Source organism: Syngnathoides biaculeatus, chromosome 11 (assembly GCF_019802595.1).
Source record: "Syngnathoides biaculeatus isolate LvHL_M chromosome 11, ASM1980259v1, whole genome shotgun sequence".
In the NCBI taxonomy this organism is placed as follows: domain Eukaryota; kingdom Metazoa; phylum Chordata; class Actinopteri; order Syngnathiformes; family Syngnathidae; genus Syngnathoides; species Syngnathoides biaculeatus.
Window position 1 is genome coordinate 27,168,101 of NC_084650.1, and position 20,576 is coordinate 27,188,676.

General features: G+C 42.2%; 2 protein-coding genes across 4 annotated transcripts; one reads left to right on the top strand and one right to left on the bottom strand.

Annotated features, from left to right (window-relative positions):
• Window positions 1-3,282: 3,282 nt before the first annotated feature.
• Window positions 3,283-7,069, bottom strand: aldob (aldolase b, fructose-bisphosphate). The gene is made up of 9 exons (XM_061834657.1): window positions 6,884-7,069; window positions 6,191-6,303; window positions 5,893-6,104; window positions 4,947-5,001; window positions 4,712-4,872; window positions 4,318-4,401; window positions 4,076-4,250; window positions 3,700-3,899; window positions 3,283-3,522 (listed from the first exon to the last, which is right to left on the bottom strand). The coding sequence occupies exons 2-9, from the start codon at window positions 6,300-6,302 to the stop codon at window positions 3,427-3,429; spliced, it is 1,095 nt and encodes a 364-aa protein (XP_061690641.1). The 5' UTR covers window position 6,303; window positions 6,884-7,069; the 3' UTR covers window positions 3,283-3,426.
• Window positions 7,070-8,321: 1,252 nt separating this feature from the next.
• rnf20 (ring finger protein 20, E3 ubiquitin protein ligase) lies at window positions 8,322-20,551 on the top strand. Of its 3 annotated transcripts, XM_061834655.1 has the most exons (23): window positions 8,322-8,462; window positions 8,808-8,994; window positions 9,093-9,161; window positions 9,391-9,489; window positions 9,592-9,739; window positions 10,077-10,262; window positions 10,398-10,513; window positions 11,348-11,494; window positions 11,572-11,646; window positions 11,748-11,867; window positions 11,989-12,168; window positions 12,237-12,372; window positions 12,493-12,627; window positions 12,716-12,868; window positions 13,694-14,000; window positions 14,120-14,237; window positions 14,377-14,526; window positions 14,673-14,885; window positions 15,003-15,128; window positions 17,240-17,380; window positions 19,158-19,262; window positions 19,454-19,635; window positions 20,072-20,551. In XM_061834655.1, the coding sequence occupies exons 2-22, from the start codon at window positions 8,818-8,820 to the stop codon at window positions 19,628-19,630; spliced, it is 3,078 nt and encodes a 1,025-aa protein (XP_061690639.1). In that variant the 5' UTR covers window positions 8,322-8,462; window positions 8,808-8,817; the 3' UTR covers window positions 19,631-19,635; window positions 20,072-20,551. The 3 variants fall into 3 exon arrangements, with proteins under 3 accessions (XP_061690639.1, XP_061690638.1, XP_061690640.1); XM_061834654.1 differs by lacking the exon at window positions 20,072-20,551 and having other exon boundaries at window positions 19,454-19,984; XM_061834656.1 differs by lacking the exon at window positions 20,072-20,551 and having other exon boundaries at window positions 12,493-12,614; window positions 12,718-12,868; window positions 19,454-19,983.
• The last annotated feature ends 25 nt before the right edge of the window (window positions 20,552-20,576 follow it).

A 20,576-nucleotide genomic window follows, 5' to 3' on the forward strand; every position in this document is an offset into this window, starting at 1 on the left:
CCACCATTGCCATGTACATGTGTTCTCGGTTCTCAGAAATCGCAGTGTAACTTGTTAGTTCGCCAAGTAATGGCGCGTGGGACTTACATGGCGCGAACTGAGCGACGGATTGTTCAAAGTTTTACGATAGCGAAAGTGTTGGAAAAAAAGGATGAAGATCGAGCGAGGGCAATTGACAAGGATGCTGGAATCAAAAACTGTTTCAGACGCGCATGTCTTGAAAAAAGTGTGACCGTGAAAATAGGACCGAAAACGGTATCAACATGTCTAACCGAACACATACAAAAAGTGGACATTCCCGGCAAAGTGCTGTGTACTCTGTTCCGATTGGAGCAAAAAAAATATCCAGGAGGAAACTCAACCCCCACCCCCATATAGACGGACATTTTTAGTGTTTTTCCAAATTGGTCATTCTCATCCCTGAATATATGTATAAAATCATGCTTCAAATGACTACTTAGATTTTACTTCATTTTTTCATTAGTTGTGTGTGTTGTTTATAAACGTTAGATAATTGCACAGCGCCAATACATTTTTAAAAATGAGCTGATGCAAAGTCAAAATGTATTATTTGGTCATTTGTATTTTTTTAATGATTATGAATACATTTTTTTTTACCCGGCATTGTGTTTTCAGCTTCCTATTGTGAAATAAACCAGCTGCGAGAGTAGCCTCTGAATTAGATTTCATTTATTGACATCTTAAAACACAAAATCAGTGAATGTATTATTTTCTATGCTTAAAAGCAAAAGTAAGTTCAATGAGTAAACTACACCATACACTGTAATTATAACTTCAAGATTCCATTTAAGAGTTAAGACTTCAAAGTCCATTGAAACAAATTAGATGAAGCACCACTTGTAGATTCATTCAGAAAATGGTTCTTCCTCAGGACAGTGCCAGAGGATAGTGGTTCGTTAATATTTAAGACGAAAGGTCCAAAGATTAAAAACAGCTCTTGAACAAATTTCCCCGGAAGAGGGTTGAGCAAATATGTTACAGTAGTGTTCAAAATCATGATGTACTGTACCTGTACAGGTGGTGCAAGTGGGCAATTTGTTGTATGGAGTGTGAAAAAAAAAATGCTGTGTGGTGTTCAATCAATGAGATAATCAATTTTGTGAAACCAGCGAGAATCAGGTAGCCCCTATTTAAGGAATAAGCCAGCAGCTGTTGAACATGGATTTCTCCTTGAAAGCCTGAGGACAGTGGGTTGGTCGTTCAACATATTGTTCAGAAGAACAGCATACTTTAATTAATGTGGTGCAAAAATTTTGAGGCTCTTCAGCTAAAATAATCTTTAATGCCTTAAAATGGAGAGCAAAACCAAAGACAGCCATTAAAAAGGATCTCAGAATAACCAGAATAGCAAAGGCTCAGCCATTGATCAGTTCCAGGATGATCGAAGACATCCCTGCTAAAGCTACTGCCCCAGCGACCATACCAGGAAAAGTTGTAGAGGATGCATGGATGGATGTTAGTTAATAATAATTGATAAATATAAGGCGGCACGGTGGGTCAGCTGGTAAAGTGTTGGCCTCACAGTTCTGAGGTCCCAGGTTCAATCCCGGACCCGCCTGTGTGGAGTTTGCATGTTTGTGTGCCTGCGTGGGTTTCCTCCGGGCACTCCGGTTTCCTCCCGTATCCCAAAACACATGCAACATTCATTGGACACTCTAAATTGCCCCTAGGTGTGATTGCGAGTGCACCTGTTTGTCTCGATGTGCCATGCGATTGTCTGGCAAACAGTTCAGGGTGTACGCCTCCTGTCCCTTGACAGCTGGGATAGGCTCCAGCACTCTCCGTGGCCCTCGTGAGGATAAGTGGTGAAGAAAATGGATGGATGGATGGATAGTTCACAAATAGTTGTAAATGTAGTCAAATTTATCATTAAATCGTTTTACTGCAAAAACTTTTCAGGTATGAAACAAAAAGTACTTTTCTACGTTTTTTTTAACACCACTGTAATGTCAAATGCATCAAAGTTTGCAGATCTGCCTCACAGTTCTTAAGATCAGGGTTTGAATCTTTACTCTGACCTGTCTGTCTGGAGTCTGTTCTTCTTATGGTCGGACGGGTTTTCTCCAGGTACTTTGGCTCCCTCCCATATTTTGAAGTGTGCATGTTAGGTTTGTTCGTTAAAAACGCTACGTAAATTGCCCATTGGTCCAAGTGTGAGTCTCGGTTCATCTTCCTATGATTGACCATTTGAAAGCCTTCAACTTTCTTGCTGCTTGCTGATCGCCTAAAGTCAGCTAAGAGCCACACGAATAAGAGCAAGCTGTATAGGAAATGGATGGATGTAATATAAAAATATTACCTGAAAAAAACTGGTAGCCTACATTAATAATCATATTTTTGGAAACAAAAAAAAGACAGATTTGATAACGGTGACTTAGATGAAAATTCTAAGTAGCAATAGTGATCGCTGTACAGTCCCTGTCTTCGGTCTTCAGGCAATTCAAGACAATTTCCTTGCCACCGGTTGACACACCCTGAGAATAATTATGGATCTCCTGAACTTCATGATCCTATTTCTATCATTTTACAGTACACACACAACAAAAGACACTTTCACAATCTAATGAAATACAGCACAATACGACAGATGTATCTGAATTTAACTTTTACGAAGACAGTTTAGTTTGATGCTATCAAGTTAATTTAATAGCTGTATTTATGTAGTTTACAGTGGTGTCAAACTGCACTGCCTCAAAATTGTATTATATATTTTGACTACCTCATTCAACACTGAAACAGGGACAGAATAGTCCCAACACCAAAGCAGATTTTACACCAATATAAAACACATAAGCATATTGCTAAATCAATAACTCTCAAATTGAGCAATATGCAAATATAAAATTTTGCATGAAGCTTTTGTATTTAACCCCATTAGAGTGTGCACATGTAAAGTACCTAATAGAGTGCCATGTATTTCCTTTGGAGGTTTACTTTTCTGTCTACAGCCTCGATAAGGTGCAAATGTTAAGTACTAGATTGTTTACCAAAATGGTGTAGAACTTTTTTTTTAACCTCTTGACTGTGACATGATCATTTGTCTGTGAATGTATCGGATATATATTTGCAGAAGATGTCTCATGACCTCTTTTCAAGGTCCTGTAGTTTCATGTTGTGCAATCTATGTTAGTAAAACTCAATGGCATTCATATTTTGCACATTACAGGGGAGTTATTCCATTCACTTTTAAACCAAAGTATAAACTTCATGACACTCTTGACTAGTTGAAAACCCAATTCAACAAAAAGAAAACCAAACACATTTGGTCACTTAATTTATTCCTTTAAGGAAGCAAAGAGCAGTTCATCGAGATAAAGACAATCTTCCCCCTCGCTGATGTCCATCAGAGGCATTACAGGTTGTCCACATTTGGTCCAAACGAGTCATCGCTTGAGGTCCAAGCATTTAATAGACGTAGTTTGAGGTGTGCAGAGACTGCATGGAAGCCTGGTCAGCCGAGCCTGTGGCCTTGTACTCTCCTTTAGCAGCCAGGCCGTTGATCTGGGGACAGAGTTAATCATCAGCCAGGTTACTTGCCGCCACATTACATGACAAGCAGCTTCTGACAAATCATTTACCAGCCAGAATAAAGTTGGGTAATGCAAGATAAGAGTAAATTAATACTCCCGTCTCTTTATTGCACTCTTGGCGAGCTCATCACCACCCATTGAGGCTTACCTTGGCCCTTTTGCAGAAAACTTCCTGCGCAGCAGCCTTGTTGGCAGCTTTTCCCTGCCAGGCTGCAAGAGTGGACGCCTGCAGCGCACGGCCGTACGAGAAGGTGAGCTTCCAGGGGCGAGTGAGCGCCACCTGGTTGATTGCGTTCAGGTTCAGTGAGGCCTCTTCCTCACTCTGGCCCCCAGACAGGAAGCAGATGCCTGCAAAGTCACAGGTCATGACATTGACAAATGACCCAAACATTCCCAATTTTTACGATATGAAAAAAAATCACACTCTTTCACTCAGCGCTACAAAGTACATAAACAGTGTACCATCATGAGATTTTACCTAAAACATCATCTTAACATAAGCGGTCTCCATGCAAAACACTCACCCGGCACAGCTGCGGGCACAGTGCGCCTCAGTGCAGTCACAGTAGCCATGGCGACCTCCTGAGGGGTGAATTTCTTGGTGCAGGAGTGTCCGGCAGTGACCATGTTGGGCTTCAGCAGTGTTCCCTCCAGGTACACGTGGTGGTCAGACAGAGCCTTGTACACTGCAGCCAGAACCTAAAGACACATATGCTTGTCAGAATCCTAGTTCACCAGAAACATATTTGACAGATGACCTACCCACCTTCTCTGTGACATACTGGCATCTCTGCAGGTCATGGGCTCCATCAGGAAGGATCTCTGGCTCCACAATAGGCACCAGTCCATTCTAATGAAAGGGATGAATGTTTCTATTACCGCTGCTAAGGAAGACATATACCATGTGGAGTACTGGACCACATTTTTAGAAAATTAACAAATCTTTCTGCAATTCAGAAAAAAAAAAGAAATAAGTCTACGGATCCATATTGGCATTGGTCAAATTCCACTTAGCACTTTTGTTGTAGCTGCAAATTGACTGGACACAGCCGCAGCTTAAAACATCCACTGTGACAGTAAAAATCTTCCAGCAGCAGATCTGCTTGACCCAACAGGACATAAAATATAAATAAAACCTGTATTGAGTGGGTGATGCCAACCTGTTGACAGATGCTGGCATATCTGGCCAGTACATTGGCATTCTCTGCGATGGCAAGAGGTGTGGGGCAGCTGTCTGAGATCTTAAGCACACACCTCCATTTGGCAAAGTCACAGCCGTCCTTCTTGTACTGGGCGCAACGCTCCGAGAGGCCATCGAGACCTGCGGGGAAAACCAAAGATGAGCATTGTCTTCTACAGAAGACATTTTGAGAGGATGAACAAGCTATTTTTAACCTTGTGTGGTTGTCTCGCCATCTGTTCCATTCAGACCAGCCGTGCCTTTGTCCACCTGAAGGAGGAACCAGCCGTGAACTTTCAAAATAAAACTAACTAGTGAACTGTGAGCTGTGTCCCACACTGTCAAAAATAAGGCTGAAGAAAAATGCATTCTGTAGCCGTCCTTTAACGAATGAGCTACAAAAAGGAGATTTAATTCAAACTACAAGGAGACCAAAGAAAAGGTTGATGGATGTTGTGAGGGAGGACAAGGGGGCAGTGGGTGTTAGAGAGGAGGATGCAGGAGATAGGCTTAGATGGAAAAAGATGACAGACTTTGGTGACCCCTAACGGGACAAGCCGAAATAACGACGACGAAGATTTAATAATGACAATTAAGGACTGCTACGCCTATTGAGGACTTCCAATAATCTATTACTACAGCAGACTGACTTTATGTAACCTTTCCAGAGGGTAGGGACAGGCAAGGGCCAGTCTTCTTTTGATGGTACCCCCCCCCCCCTCTTTTCAGTATATAGTAATTCAATTGAAAAGTGAATGAAAATAAAATTTAGCTCACTTCCTGTTCTGGTGGCTCTATGTCACCGTTTGCCATTAAAATGGACGTGACCAGCATAGAGTATGTCAACTCCCCATTGTCGAATAGTACAATTGCCCTTAATCTGTTGTTGTGCCTACTGGCAACTAAAAATGGAAAATTTTCATTTTCCTGGTTTGGAGCTTACTAAATGGTTGGTGATTGCTTTTTATAATCACGTGTTCAACCATTCACCTCACTGGTTGAGCTGCTAAAATTGGATTTTGCATTTTTCCATTTAAGGACGCCATGGTCACATGCTAGTGTAGTATCTGTGACTCAAACTCAAGTGTGCAAAAATCCAGACTTTTTGAATGAAACACCCTAGTGACAAATGTACAATTTGGGGGGACCCTGCCCCCTCACCTTGATGCCCACAACAATGCCCTGGTCTTTGATGACTTGAGGGAAGGGCTTTCCGCTGTCTGACTTCTGGTAAAGTGTCTCATGGAACAGAATGACCCCTCCTATGGAGTCAGGGACGGGACCAGCGGATGTGAAGAGCAGGTCGCGGAAGCAGCGACGGTTTTCCTCGGTGTTCTCCACGTTGATATTCTGGAGACGCTTTCCCATGGTGCCTTGAAGGCAAGAAGGAAATTAATAGTTCCCCCTCACCTTTTTTTTTTTTTTTTTTAAATTTGTTTTATGACTCTCGCGAACTGACCGGTAGACTCGTCAGCCGCCAGGATTCCCTTCCCCGGGGCTACAATCTTCTGGGCGATTTCCGAGAGTTCCTTCTTCTGCGCTGGAGAGAGGGATGGGAATTGCCGAGCCATTCTGGAAGGAGAGAAACAGGTTATTTAGGAAGTAAGCAAGCCTTGTGCTTTTTCTATAGAAAGAACGAGGAAGATGTTTTTCCTCTGTATCACTGACTGCCTATCTTGCGTCACTTCTGTAAATGTTTGACTTGCTTTAACCTTCAAGTTGCTCTACTTGACTATGAATATATTTTCAACCACATATGTGCAATACAAGTTCGTAGTACACCTAATTAAGGAGTATGCATGTAGATAATAATAAAAAAATCTCAATTGGAAGCCAGCAGACTATTTCCAAATCAAAGTTAGTAGCGTTGGCTGATTGCAGGATTTTTCTTTGCACAAATACACTCGACTAACATGTTCGGTACATGCTGACGCGTCAGCACTCGCAGAAAAATGTTCACTAAGTAAGCAAAGGAGGATCAACAGGATTGGGCTTGTACAAGCGCACCCCTCCTGGAGCGAGTTTTGGAAAACTTTTAACCGCTGAAAAAACTTCGTTTGATAGCCATGGCAAATGACGACGTCCCCACCCCACCCCCACCCGATGCGCAAAGAAAGCGCAGTTAAAACAAAAAAAAAAGTGGGAAACTTACTTGCCAGGAGGACCGATGTGGCGTGCTGTCACACTGGAAATCGGAGGGCGAGGGGAGCGTCCAAATGCGAATTTAAGCGAGAGGAGGAGGCGCTCGGGATCGTGACGTGGCGAGGCTGGCCGTCAGACCCGGAAATGCAATTGGCCCCTGGCGGACAGCGGTGGGCGGTTGTGGAGAGGCGTCACGGCCGCTCCCCGATGGACTCTGGGGCAGGCGCGCAAAATGAGAAGGCACTGTGCCATCTGGTATTTTTAAAAAAATGTTCGAATGTGGGACACGGTCGAATAATCCAATGTCGCAATACAGGTTTCAGTGCTTGTTTACATGTTGCGGGATCAGATTGCATTGTGGAGTCAATGTGTGTGCGTGTGGATCAATGATCATCGATCTTGGTCTCTTGCTGTGCTTTTTAAAGTCAACATTCACGCACTGGTCTCAACACAAACAAAGTCTATGGAACATATTAATGAATGAACACCTGGTCTTCTTACCAACTTGCTGTGCATTGCTCATGTATTGATCCGTATGCCTACTCGTTTTGTCCAGGTAGTGTACATTATGCATCCTCATAAATATTCCAAATTGTAATTTCTAGTTGAGTTGTAGAGCAGAAGTATAATTTGCTAGTTGTTTTGAGGGAACTGCTTTGCATCTGCCATGCGTCACTGCCCACCAAACATCTCCTGCGCACACTGTTGACACTCGGAAACCAGTTTTTGCACAACATGGACTCTGCACCGGGTGCAAAATACCTTTCTATATTGCTGATCACAGTTCAGTCAAGGGTCCACGAGTTGCTTTTATGTAAGGACTGGGGGAAGGGGGGATGGGGAATTGTTGGACTCAGAACCAACTCAAAACCATGGTATTCCTCTAATATGACAATTGATCTAGTTTAACTTCTGCCAATAGTTTTGCAATTCAGATTTGAATGGAAATCGAATATTTTATCTCACCTCGTTGCACTGCACACACTTCATAAACGATAAGTAACTGCAAAAGCGAGAGTCTATCGGGAACATCAAGAAATTGTGGTTAGCAGATTGGCCTCACAGTTCTGAGGTTGTGGTTGCCAATCCAGGCTCCTGCCTTCCTGTGTATGAGTATGTATTCTCTCCTCATGCTCGCGTGGGTTTCCTGCGGGTACGCCAGCTTCCTCCCACTTTCCCAAAACATGCATGTTAGATATGTTAGATTCATTAACGTCTCTCAATTGTCTGTAGGTGTTTAGTATGATATCTTTCTGTTATTTAAGGACTCTGTCATAGTGCCATCTTGAAATAGATTTACAGTACAGTGTTGTACAGATTCCCAATCACTACACTTAGCGTGCTGTGAAAGAACATCAGGGTTCACTCAATTAGTCCGAAAATGGTGAATTTGCTACTTATAATGACGTTTTTCGAAATGTAAACACAATGTCTGACCTGTTAAACCCTCCGTGGCACTAGATGGCGCTTTGTAAAAGAGATTTAATAACACACTGCATCTTGCGTTTGCGCGAGTAAGGAAGTCGCGGTATCAACATCTGCTAAATTGAGTTCACAATTTCCCCAAAACCCTCCCGCGTCTAAAAGTGGTAAGTGTTTTTAAGACCGATTTGAGTCATGTGAACAATGACGACGGGAATCTTTAAATGTAGTGTTCGTTACCCTCTGTCCGTTCACTTTCAATTGGCGTGTTGACGCTCATGTTAGCATGTGGTTAGCATTAGCCCCAAAATAGCCTAATGCTAATTGGCGATGCAGTCTGTTTAAGTGCCTTTTAAACACAGACTGGTCTTTTTGTGTATTTTTTTAAGCTGTGTATCGTTCAGCTTTGTTCGGTTTTAACTGCAGACGATCACTAGCTATCTGTTTACTTTCTAAATAGTAGCGCAGAATAAAATGGCTTACACCATTAGTTGTATTTCTTGTTGTTACAGGTGTCTCAGGATGTCGGGGCAGAAGCGTCCTGCAGACTCCAGCGGCCCTTCCTCATCCTCTGGTGTGCACCCAGAGAAGCGGAGGGAGCGAGATGGAGAGGACGCAGGTCCCGGTGTCAGTGCTGCAGCTGCGGGTGGCAGCACAGCGGTGGAGACTGTCATCAAACTAGGAGGGGTTTCTAACTCGGTCAGTTTGTTTAGGATTTCCTCCCTCTCTTTTGCTTATACACAATTTAACGAGTGTTTGTGTGCATGTTCCTTAATGTTCTATCACTTACATTTCAGGAAGAACAAGATATCAAAGCTCTTCAGGCTAAGAACCGTAAACTGGGAGAATCTTTGGACCAAAGACAGGTGTTTTTCTTTTTATTTTTTACACAACCAAGAATCTTAAGTCAATCCCTATCCACCATATAGTGTCCTAAATAGTGAATTTGTCTTTGTGGGGGCAGTTCATTGGGTCCTAGGGGCCTACCTGGTGCCTGGAGTACCATATTGGTGACCCCTGCTATAAAGTTTTTTTGTGTTTTGCTTTTTTTTTTTTCGACTGGACAGTGTAATATCTGGGCTTACTGATTTGCAGGGGATTGAAGATGAATTGCGAGAGCGGATCGAGAGACTTGAGACCCGCCAGGCCACGGATGACGCAAGTCTGCTTATTCTCAATAGATACTGGAATCAGGTGAGCATTCGGTGATATCTGCTCAGCATCAACAAACACCCTACTTGAGAACCATGGAAGATGTCAGCAAAATGTGAAGGTGTCCCCTTCCTTTGCTTTCAGCTTGATGAAAATATTAAGCTGTTCATTAGACTATATGACCAGTCGCCAAATGGACCAGAAAAGTCTCCAACAGGAGAGGGAAGGAACCTGAAGCCAGAAACACCTGAACCAGATGGGGACTCAAATCAGGAGAGGGCCAAGGACAGAGGTAATGGCAAAGGAAATGAAGAAATAATGAAGTGAAAGTGCTTTTATCCAACAATGTGAGTTCAACTAGGTTCCTTGAATGACTACAATTGTAAATGACAAGAAATTGGAGTTAATTTTGATGCACATTTGGGTCGAAAATAGCCCAAATGTGCATTTTCGGTTTCAGACCAAAATAGGGTTGGAAATTACTGGAATGAGGCCGATCAATACATATCTAGATACACAGGCAGTGCTTTGATTCAAAACAATATCTTTACGTCCGATAGGATTTGATACAATTCAATTCAGCATGGAAATGATTTTCGATTTGAGTCAGTGCAACTGTTGTCACGTAGGCCACCAGGGCGAGACATCCAGCTCTTTCCTGGCCACCTTGGCAAGCAGCACAAGTGAGGAGATGGAAGCCGAGCTCCAGGAAAGGGTCCAGTCCAGCCAAATGCAGGCCACTCGTGTTGTGGAGATCTACAAGTGTCTAAAGAGCACAGTGGACCAACTGAAGGCAGACATGGACTCTAGACTTGGTGAGTTAAAGAAATCAATGTTGGATAATTATGAATCTGGGGAGATTCGGGGCCAAGTGGATTTTAATGACTTGCTCAAAGTGCTTTACAGTAAGTCACACTTAATCACTAATGATGATGGATGCCATTTCTCAGCTGGGAGTTTGTGTCACGTAGCTTCCAAGTTAAACACTTTGCTGAGCAGTGAAAATGAGCGTCTTCAACAGCTGTCTGAGGACCTCAAGCAGAAACACAGTCATATGACCAGTGAGGTAGGAATAATAGTCATTTAAAATATTTTGTTTTATGACTCAGAAACTACCTTTTTGTTCTCATATTGACTTCCAGTTGTGCTGGAAGGTCTCAAATATAAATACAGTGGAACCTCAATAGAGCGGATCAATAGTGGGGGGGCGTCGTTCGAAAGAACCAATTGTTTGTGACATTTAAGCACTTTTTTTAAGCATATCCACCTATAATTCTATACAATAAAAAATTGTTTAGTAGGGTTTTCCCCCCTGCCCTAAAACATCCTGTTCAGTACAGTACAAAAGTATTGTAAATATTTTAAAAAAAAAAGCTTAGGTGTCACGCGAGTGCGGTACATAGAAGTGTAACTGCAGTGTAAAAGCGTTGATCATACTGTAATCTTTGTATCTGTATGGATATAATCGAGATGGACCAATATGAGTTTTTCAAGACTGATACCGCTAATGATATTTGAAGCCGATATTCATTTGCAGTAAAAGTGTAAAAATTGGTATGAAAAAAAATTTAATAACACACTTAACTTTATTTAGATGCATTTAGCACATTTAATCAACCAAACAAAATACAAATAAATAGCTCCAGAAATGCATGGAGTTCCTAGAATCACAAGCATTTTTTACAATGTTTTTAAAGTCTCTGAATTTTTATTCCACTGTAAATAAAGTAAAATTTAGATATAACTGAAATGACGATACCTTTTCAGTTTAAACACAACACTTAAGTTCTCCATGGTGAGGTGCTCATACTCCTTCGCCTACAGTAACTTTTTGCCATGTGTATTCATGATATTTTTTAGCCCTCATTCATGTTGTCACATCTCTTCAAATCCTGTGTAGTCTCGATCTCTCGGTCGTGCAGCAAACAAGGCAGACCAGCGTGTCAGCGAGTTGCAGGTTCTAAGTGAAGAACTTCAGTGGGATATGGAGAAGATACGGCGAAGAGAAAATCGCCTCAATGCACACATGAGTGAGATACTAGAGAGGGTAAAGCACATTTTTTGGGCAAATATATCCAGTATGCATAAATGTCAGTTTATTGGAAATTACACTTCATACACTAGGTGAACAGCAAAGGCTATAAAGTGTGCGGGGAGGCCAGTAGTGTATGTGGAACTATCACAATCAACAAGAGAAAGGTTGGAATAACTCAAAAGTTTTAGAACTACTTTTAAGAATTTATTTTCGTACATTAATTATTAACTCGTCTTGCTTGTTTGGTGGTTTTCTTTTCCTGCAGTTTGAGGAAATGAACAGTGAACTGGAAGAGAACCAAGAGCTTGCAGATAATCGTCTCATTGAGCTCCAGAAGCTCCAGCAGGACCTGCAGAATGTGCTGCAGGAGAACAACAACATGAAGGTGTGTATCATGCGTCATTCCATTGCTTTTTGCATGTCTTTAGCTATAGAAGGCTTTATCACATCACATTTCACACTAGTTTCTTAATCTTGCTTTCTGAACATATATTTAATTCTCTCAGACTGAGCTGCTTAGTCGAGCAGAGGGCATGGTGAAGGATACCTCTGAGTATCGCTGCCTGCAATCGCAGTTTTCTGTGCTCTACAATGAGTCTTTGATCCTCAAGGCTCAGTTAGACGAGACGCGTGCCCGTCTCAACACAACCAGGACGGCACGCCTACGACAGCTGGAGCACATGGAGGTAAGCTCATCATGTGTGTGTGTGTCCTTCCAAATTTTGAGCTGTCTCACTGTCACCATCATGCACAGAACGACGAGGTGACACTGCAGAGGAAGGTTCGCACTGAAGTATTTCAGTTGGAAGATACCCTTGCTCAAGTCAGGAAGGAGTACGAGATGTTGCGCATTGAATTTGAACAAACTCTTGCAGCCAACGAGCAGGCAGGTCAGGATTCGGACCTTACTCAGCATAACACCGAATCGCAACCTGCATTTGCTTACAAGTGTGTGAGAAACTTGGTGGAGACATGGAGTACAGTTTGCTTGTTTTTTGGTGCTTCCTCAGGTCCTATAAACAGAGAGATGCGCCATCTGATCAGCACCCTACAAACCCATAACCAGCAGATGAAAGGAGAGGTTGTGAAATACAAACTGAGACTGAGAGAGACACAAGCTGAGCTCAACCAGGTTCGATGTGAAAAGGAACGTATTCTTAACAATTGGAAGACTCAGTAAGTGGAACGTTGCAGGACATGGCATTAGAATGATGTCTATTTTATGTTGGTTGCAGATTCGCATTTCAAAAGGGAGCGCCGTCTTGCAAAGCACAGAGATAGACGTGAAGGAGGAGCTGACGTCTCCTACAACAGCAGCTGTCTCAGGGGAGTTAGCGGTCAAGTCAGAAACTCCAGACAATGACTATTCTATGCCGAACAGCACAGGTAACCATTACCAATTAAACTGAGTTAGACAATGTCGTGTAAAGTACAATCTCTTAAGGTATAACGCAATCCTTTTGCGAACTGCTTTTTGTTCAGATTTTCATTCTATACTGCAAAAAAGAAAAAAGTTAGAACTGAGCACTTTTGTTAGTTCAATTTACTTTGTATCAAGGAGATAAACTTGTTAAATATTCCTTCAAGAAGGAACAGCAACCATACAACTCAAGTAGCGTCAACAATGGTTTTATATGTAAATAACATTATCTTGACTGTCCATGCACTTTGCTCTATTGACCATTTCTCTTATCCGAGGAGGTTAGACCTCCAATACATTCAATTAAAATCAGTCATTTGTCTCTATGAAGAATGTCACATATGTGAGACTTGGTTATGCAAGAAGTTTCTTTCGGCTTGTCCCTTTCGGGGTCGCCACAGTGTGTCATCTCAGATGATCGCACATATATGTTTGGCACAATTGTTATGCTGGATGCCCTTCCTGACACAATCCTTCTCAGGGAGTGGAGGCCCCAATGGGATATGAACCCACAACCCCTGGTTTACCAAACCAGTGTTCCAACCACTGAGCTACGGGGCCTCTAGACTTGGTCATGCAAGAATGTGTAGAAATACATTGATACATTTGATATACATTTGCCAACTTTGGGTGTGCAGTTAGCGTTTTCATTGGCTTTGTGTGGTGTTAAGATCGCTTTACAACTTTGTTCGTATTCTAGAAAGTCAGATGTGTGATAATCCAAATTTCCCCGTGGGATGAATAATGTATCTACTCGATCAAGCTATCTAATTCTCTGTCGGTCTCTCAAGGCCTTTCTGTGAAAACCGAGCCAGGAGTCGAAACTGAGGTAACAGTTAAGGAGGAGGAAAAAGAGGAGAAGAAAGAAAAAGAAGAAAAGAAAGACATTGTTAAGAAAGAGGAGAAAGACCGGGAGAGGGAAAGAGAGAGAGAGAGGCCAACTCGCAGTGGTACTGCCAGCAGCGGGATGAAGGAAGAGAGGGAGAAACTGGGAAGTGGCAACCTAACTGAGGAGTCATCCGGGGAGCGTCTTTCTTCAGCTGGCGGGCCAAAGAGGAAAGAGATGGAGCAGCTCAAGATTGTCAGAGTGGAACTCAAGTCAGTCACATCTGTGTTTTTGTTTGCGTTTTCTTTTTCCTACCCTGTCTCCGCAAAGAAGTATTTTGTATTCATGTTGTTTGTTTCCGGTGAACCTAAAAAAAGCATTGGCTGTACAGGAAAGCTCAGGAGTCCCAGCGAGAGATGAAGCTTCTCTTAGACATGTATCGCTCAGCGCCAAAAGAGCAGAGGGACAAAGTTCAGCTCATGGCAGCAGAGAAGAAGGCCAAGTCAGAGGTGATCAGCCCTGCGTAACACGGTCACACAATTTTTGTGATGAAGTTCACAGCTAATGGTCAGTCTTTCAGGCACTGGTGTAGAGCTGCATTGTAAAATGATAATACTGTATTTGTTTGCCTGACAATGCTTATTCCAGTCGGAAGAGCTACGGCAGAGGCTGAGGGAGCTCGAGGAGCGAGAGAGAAGGGAGGGCAAAAAAATGGCCGATGAGGAGGCCCTTCGAAAGATTCGATCTGTGGAAGAGCAGATCGACATCCTCAACAAAAAGTTATCTATAGCAAAACAGGTAGCCGAGCATGTCGTTGCCGCATTTATGCATGCAACCTATGTGCGTTCTATGACTCTCAAAGTTTTTTTGTTGTTGTTGTTCTTTTTGTCCTGGACTACTGGCTTCTGCCTTTCCAAAACCCTCACCGCTGTTTTTGTCTGCAGGAGGAGGACGCATTGCTGAGCGAGATGGACGTGACAGGTCAGGCCTTCGAGGACATGCAGGAACAGAACATTCGCCTGATGCAGCAGCTGCGGGAAAAGGACGACGCGAACTTTAAGCTGATGAGCGAGCGCATCAAGTCCAACCAGATCCACAAGTTATTGAAAGAGGAGAAGGAAGAGCTCTCGGATCAACTCCTCACTTTAAAAACACAGGTGAGAGTCCACTATGACATGCAAAGATGCAAGCCCAAATATATGCTGATAGACGTGAAATTTTGTTTGCCCACGATGGTGTCTAATCAAAGCATTAACAAATTTTGTACATGGTAGGTGGATGCCCAGCTGCAGGTAGTGAGGAAGCTTGAGGAGAAGGAACGCCTCCTTCAGGGCACCATCAGTACTGCTGAAAGAGAGTTGACACTGAGGACACAAGCGCTGGACATGAACAAACGCAAGGTAGCGCGTCATTCCCAGTGGAAACTGTGAGCCGCTTTTCGGGGGTAAAAGAACTCGCTTGATAACAGCCACATTTGATTCCAACCAAATGAAATAATTTTTCATAAAGTGGTACATATTTATGACTAGTTTGATATAAGGTCTCTAACTCTACATGACTCGTTACTTGCATACTATACTTAAATGGGAGTTAGAAACCAAAGATAGTGTTCAATATATACTCTATGAGTGTACCGCTCTTTTAAAAAGTAAGCTTTTAAAAAAAATTCTCAGTGAATAAGAACAGTTTTCAGATTTACCGGAATTATTAGACTCTTTGTGGTTCAATTCTTGTAAGGGTTTTTTATTTTTAAGGTATAGTTTAGCTTTAAGGAGATTTGTGGGAGTATTTTGTTGTAAAATATGCCATAGAACAGTGATTCACAACCACGAAGACATCATGCGCTGTAAATTATCCAATTTTCCTTCCTTGAAAAATACTTTATTACAAAAAACATCTTTATTCATCTATTTATGCTCACAAAATAAAATGACAGGGTGAACACTTAAATGATCTTCCACTAGAATGTAAAATGAACCTGTGTATGCACTTTTTGCTATTTTTACAACAGAATAATAACTTTGTATTCAACTAAACAGGCTCTGATTTCCCACTAAGTTAATTTGTGCAGAAATTGATGGGACATGGTTATTAGTAGTGTATATACAAAGCACTTTTTGTGACATTTTGGGGTGGTGTGCCAAGAAGTTGTTCTATTATAAAAATGTTTCTTGGCTCACAGAAGATTGGAAAAACTGGCGTATACAGTAATCGCTCATTTCTCGTTTCCCGCGATAGGTGAAACCTGTGAAGTAGTTTCACCATTCTTTTGTTCATCAATGCATATTTTATGTGCCTTTTTACCAAACTAACTTTTTACTAGTATTTGCACTGTAATATTGGCTCCACGGTGCCTCAGTAAACATAAAATTTGAATTAGTCGTCCGTGTATTACTAAGTTCTCCTTCCGAGAGGTCTGAAATTCGGCCATTTGAATGTTTCAAGCTTATTTACATCACTGCCGGAGCTCTCCACCTACCTTTCTACTCCCAAAGCAGTTTTGTCAACTGAACAAATGTGCTCTCACAAATGAGTCTTCTACACTGATACAAACAAACAGTGGAAAGGGGGCAGTCTAAGCCAAATATGGACAAAGCGGATACATACATCCATATTCTGTACCACTTATCCTCACAAAGGTCTCAGGCATGCCGGACCCTATCCCTGTTATCTTGGGGTGAGGGGCAGGATGCACCCTGAACTGGTTGCCACCCAAAGGCAAGGCACACATAAACAACCATTCAGACAAACATTCACACCAACAGGTAGTTTTGTCTTCAATCAAACTATCTTGCATGTTTTTGGGATCTGGGACGAAACAGGTGTACCTGGATAAAGCCCACACATTCGGGGCCGGGGTTTAAACCCAGGTCCTCAGAACTTTGAGGAAGATGTCCAAACCAGTCCTCCACCGGGCCACTGATGCGAATAGAGAACTTGGTCAAACCGAAGTAGTTGCCAGAGGGGTGTTTTCTGGAAACTCATATTACAAAACATTTTTTTTTCAACAAAATGGACACTTTTATACTAAGTCCATGTTCGAGTCATTGTGGAGATCTAAATCCCCAAATTATTGGGACCTTCAGAGCTGTATGAACTTCCCCAGACAGCACATTCGTCATCCCCCACACTTTCTCTCATACTGTAAACAATGTAGCTTTTTACCTAGTGATATCTTTATGTACAGTTTATTTTTTTAGGCTAAGAATAATCGATTTTACCACAAAAAAATAACAGCACACACTCAAAAGTCCTGCAATACAGCGAATTATACGTGATGTGAATATGAAGAAGAAAATGCGATGTGGTGAATCCCCACTAGGCGAACCGTGATATAGCGAGGCAACATTGTACACTGTTGATTCTCAAAGGAAACTCAAGGTTTTCTACCAAATTGTTTGGGCTTTTCTTAGTTTAACCCTTATGATCAAGTTGTCAAACCGTATTCAGGGATTGTTTTGGGTCAAATAAAAGTACCATATTATTTAGTTGTGAAATTGTCAACCATCAGGCTCAAGAGTCAACATTGTTGTCAGAGGAGGTGCGAACTCAGCTGGAGCAGGTTCAGCAGAGGCTTGTCGTGGTCCGAGAGGAGGTTGTCGAAAATAGCATCTCCAGAGAGAAGGAGTCGTTTAATTCCCGACGAGCACAGGTAACGCACACACACACACGCACGTAGAGAAATCCGTTCTACATCGTAATCCTTCAGGAGGAATCTAACACAAGACTCTTACACACTAGCCATCCAAGCCAGAATTTTGTCCCCTCCTCTATGGAGAGGACTGATGCAATGAGAGTACCGTATTTTCCGCACTATAAAGCGCACCTAAAAGCATTTAATTTTTTCAAAAGCCGACGGTGCGCCTTAAATATGGATCAGTATTGAGCCTTTTGTGCACCTCCATCTAATGGATGCATAACATAACCCCAGCCTCTACTGTAGCGTCTATTCTATGCGCCTTATTTATGTGGTGCGCCTTATAGTGCGGAAAATACGGTACTCACAGAGGGGGATGCGCTTTATGTGTGGCAGGCGTCAGGTGCAGGTGAGCCTGGCTCAAGTTGGAGGTGCAAAAAAGCAAAGAAATTAGGCAAATTCTAATCTTAAATTTGTACATGTAAATGTTTTTTTGATTGAAGAAAATGTATTTTGGCTTGTTGTAATCCATTGCCTTCTAATTTGTCCAATTTATGTGAAAATAATAAAAGAAAACCCCTTTTTGTTTTCCTTTTTTGTCACCTTTCACATGTCTTTGATGTTTGCAAAATGCAGAATACGTACGGTATAAATCCCACATTTTGTTAGATGCAAACTGAAAGGCAACAAACCTGATTCAGATTTTTTTTTTAAAGTTGACGCTCATCACATGGTACTAGCCTGGTGCCCATTTGTCTGCAGATTTCAAATTGTAGTTTGAATGTATTATTTGAATAAAGGAATTACATCAAAGTATAGTATTCCCCCACCAATTTGTGCGTCACTATTCACAATTTCAAATATTTGCACTTTTGTCTGGAACCTATCACCAGCTGGCTGTTGAGTTGGTCACTTAGTCGAAGGAAAACTTCAATCCGTCAATTTTCTTAGCCACTTATCCTCACAAGGGTCGTGCGAAGTGCTGGAGCCTATCCCAGTTGTCATTGTGCAGGAGGCAGGGTACACCCTGAACTGGTTGCCAGCCAATCACAGGGCACATAGAGACAAAGAGCCGCAACTCTCAATCACACCTAGGGGCAATTTAGAGTGTCCAATTAATGGTACGTGTTTTGGGGATGTGGGAGGGAACCGGAGTGCACGGAGAAAACCCTCGCAGGCACGTGGAGAACATGCAGACTCCGCTCCTGGGTCCTCAGAACTGTGAGGCCAACACCGTGCCGCCCAATGGAAAACAACAATTTGCGATTTTTGTGCACTTTCTGTAATCCCCTAAAATGCCGCAAGATGGTGCCAAACCTCTGTTTGACGAAGAAAGTAGTACAGATGTAGTATAGTAAAAGTATGTTAAAGTAATTGCTGTCAAAAAAGATACAAGCTTGTACAGTATGGAAGTAGCCAACCCTTGGTTTTTAATTGAACTTGGTGAGTCTTTATTCCATGGACACTTTTAATAAGACATCTGTAAGCCATTAATTTTTAAGGGTAATGTAAAATGACTTTGAAATTATATTATTCAGTTTGCATCTAATTCCACTTTAACCTATTAATATAGGCAATTGCTAACATTTTTCATGGGGGGGGTCATCACTTATTGACATTTTTTACTAAAATCAGCCAGTTAGCTTTGGCTTTTTATCTACTCCTCATCACTCATCAGAACTGCACATCTCATTTGCCAGAAGATTTAGACAAAATTGTTCCCGATTCTGAACAACAGAGCAAACCGGCAGCAAGTTTAATGCCTGCTTTCACATTATTTGTGTTGTTTCAGGAGGACATCTCTAAACTGAGGAGAAAAATTGAGAAAGCCAAGAAACCAGCTGAGAAAATAAGCAATGGAGACGAAATACTAAATGAAGAAATTAGTGAGTATAAGGTAAGAAAAAAACATTTGTCCCCATCTCTTTTTTTTATGTGTGTTTGTATGGAGTCTCCTGTTTTCACTCAGTACACAGTTACTCATCGCTTGGGATCCTAGATATTCTTTTCTGCCCATTATTTCCATTCGTCTGAGGTTCAAAATATCCACCCCAACCCCCCTCCCTGTCTCACGCTCTTCCCCCCCAGGCTCGGCTAACGTGTCCCTGTTGCAACTCGCGAGTGAAGGACGCCGTCCTGACAAAGTGCTTCCACGTCTTCTGCTTCGAGTGCGTCAAGACACGCTACGACACACGCCAGAGGAAATGCCCCAAGTGCAATGCCGCGTTTGGAGCCAACGACTTCCATCGCATTTACATCGGCTAAAGCCCGTGAGTCCATTTTTAATGGGAGCACCAGCACTTTTGTGCAGACGGTGCCCGGAGCGAGGCTGACAACAGCGCCTCCTGTCCTCTTTTCTGGTCAGGCTCTCAGTAGGGATGGAACTCCGTTGTATGTGCCACGCTACAAACTGAACTGAAGGCTTTAATATTGAGCTTTTGGTCATTCCGTTTTTACTGACTGTATTTGTATGCGTACACGGCATACACAAAAAAATACTTGTAACATTCCTACGACTCCTCACAATGAAGTTAATAGTGTGTAATGTTTGTGTGTGTGTGTGTGTGCGTGTATATCTTTTTTTTTTTTTTTTTTAAACTGCTGAAACAAATTGTGTAGTTGCTGCTGGTGATTAAATGAAAAATTAGACTCTTTGTGAAGTGCTTTCCATCTATCCATTTTCTGAGCCGCTTATCCTCACAACAGTCGCTGGAGTGTTGGAGCCAATCCCAGCTATCTACGAGGACGAGATGAACTGGTTGCCAGCCAATCGCAGAGCACATGGAGACATACAACAGTTACACACACAATCACACCTGGAGGCAATTTAGAGTCTCCAATGAATGCTTGTTTTTGGGATGTGGGAGGAAACCGGAGTGGCCCGAGAAAATCCACGCAGGCACGGGGAGAACATGAGAACTACACACAGGTGGGGCTGGGATTTTGAACCCAGGTCCCCAGAACAGTGTGGCAGACACTCTTATCCAGTTGAAATGCTTTCCATCATAGAAAATATTTGTATCAGTACTGCGGTTAAGACTACAAGTATTCATGCAAACTTATCGTAGCACTGGCGTTTGGCAACTTATAAAAACCTCTTAGAAATGTACCTCGTCTTAAAGTTTGAGTAGCAATTACTTTAGTAGAGAAGAACACTTATTTTCTGGTGACTTTATTTAAGAAATCAAAACATTGCTCATTTGCTTGTGAC

Excerpts from the sequence above, each read along its gene's own strand:
- aldob (XM_061834657.1), bottom strand. The coding sequence starts at position 6,302 with ATGGCTCGGCAATTCCCATCCCTCTCTCCAGCGCAGAAGAAGGAACTC. Across the intron at positions 6,105-6,190 it reads GGCGGCTGACGAGTCTACCG|GCACCATGGGAAAGCGTCTC; the intron begins GTCAGTTCGCGA and ends CTTGCCTTCAAG. Across the intron at positions 4,402-4,711 it reads ATGCCAGCATCTGTCAACAG|AATGGACTGGTGCCTATTGT; the intron begins GTTGGCATCACC and ends CCCTTTCATTAG.
- rnf20 (XM_061834655.1), top strand. The coding sequence starts at position 8,818 with ATGTCGGGGCAGAAGCGTCCTGCAGACTCCAGCGGCCCTTCCTCATCC. Across the intron at positions 10,514-11,347 it reads ACAGTCATATGACCAGTGAG|TCTCGATCTCTCGGTCGTGC; the intron begins GTAGGAATAATA and ends AATCCTGTGTAG. Across the intron at positions 12,373-12,492 it reads TGCAGCCAACGAGCAGGCAG|GTCCTATAAACAGAGAGATG; the intron begins GTCAGGATTCGG and ends GTGCTTCCTCAG.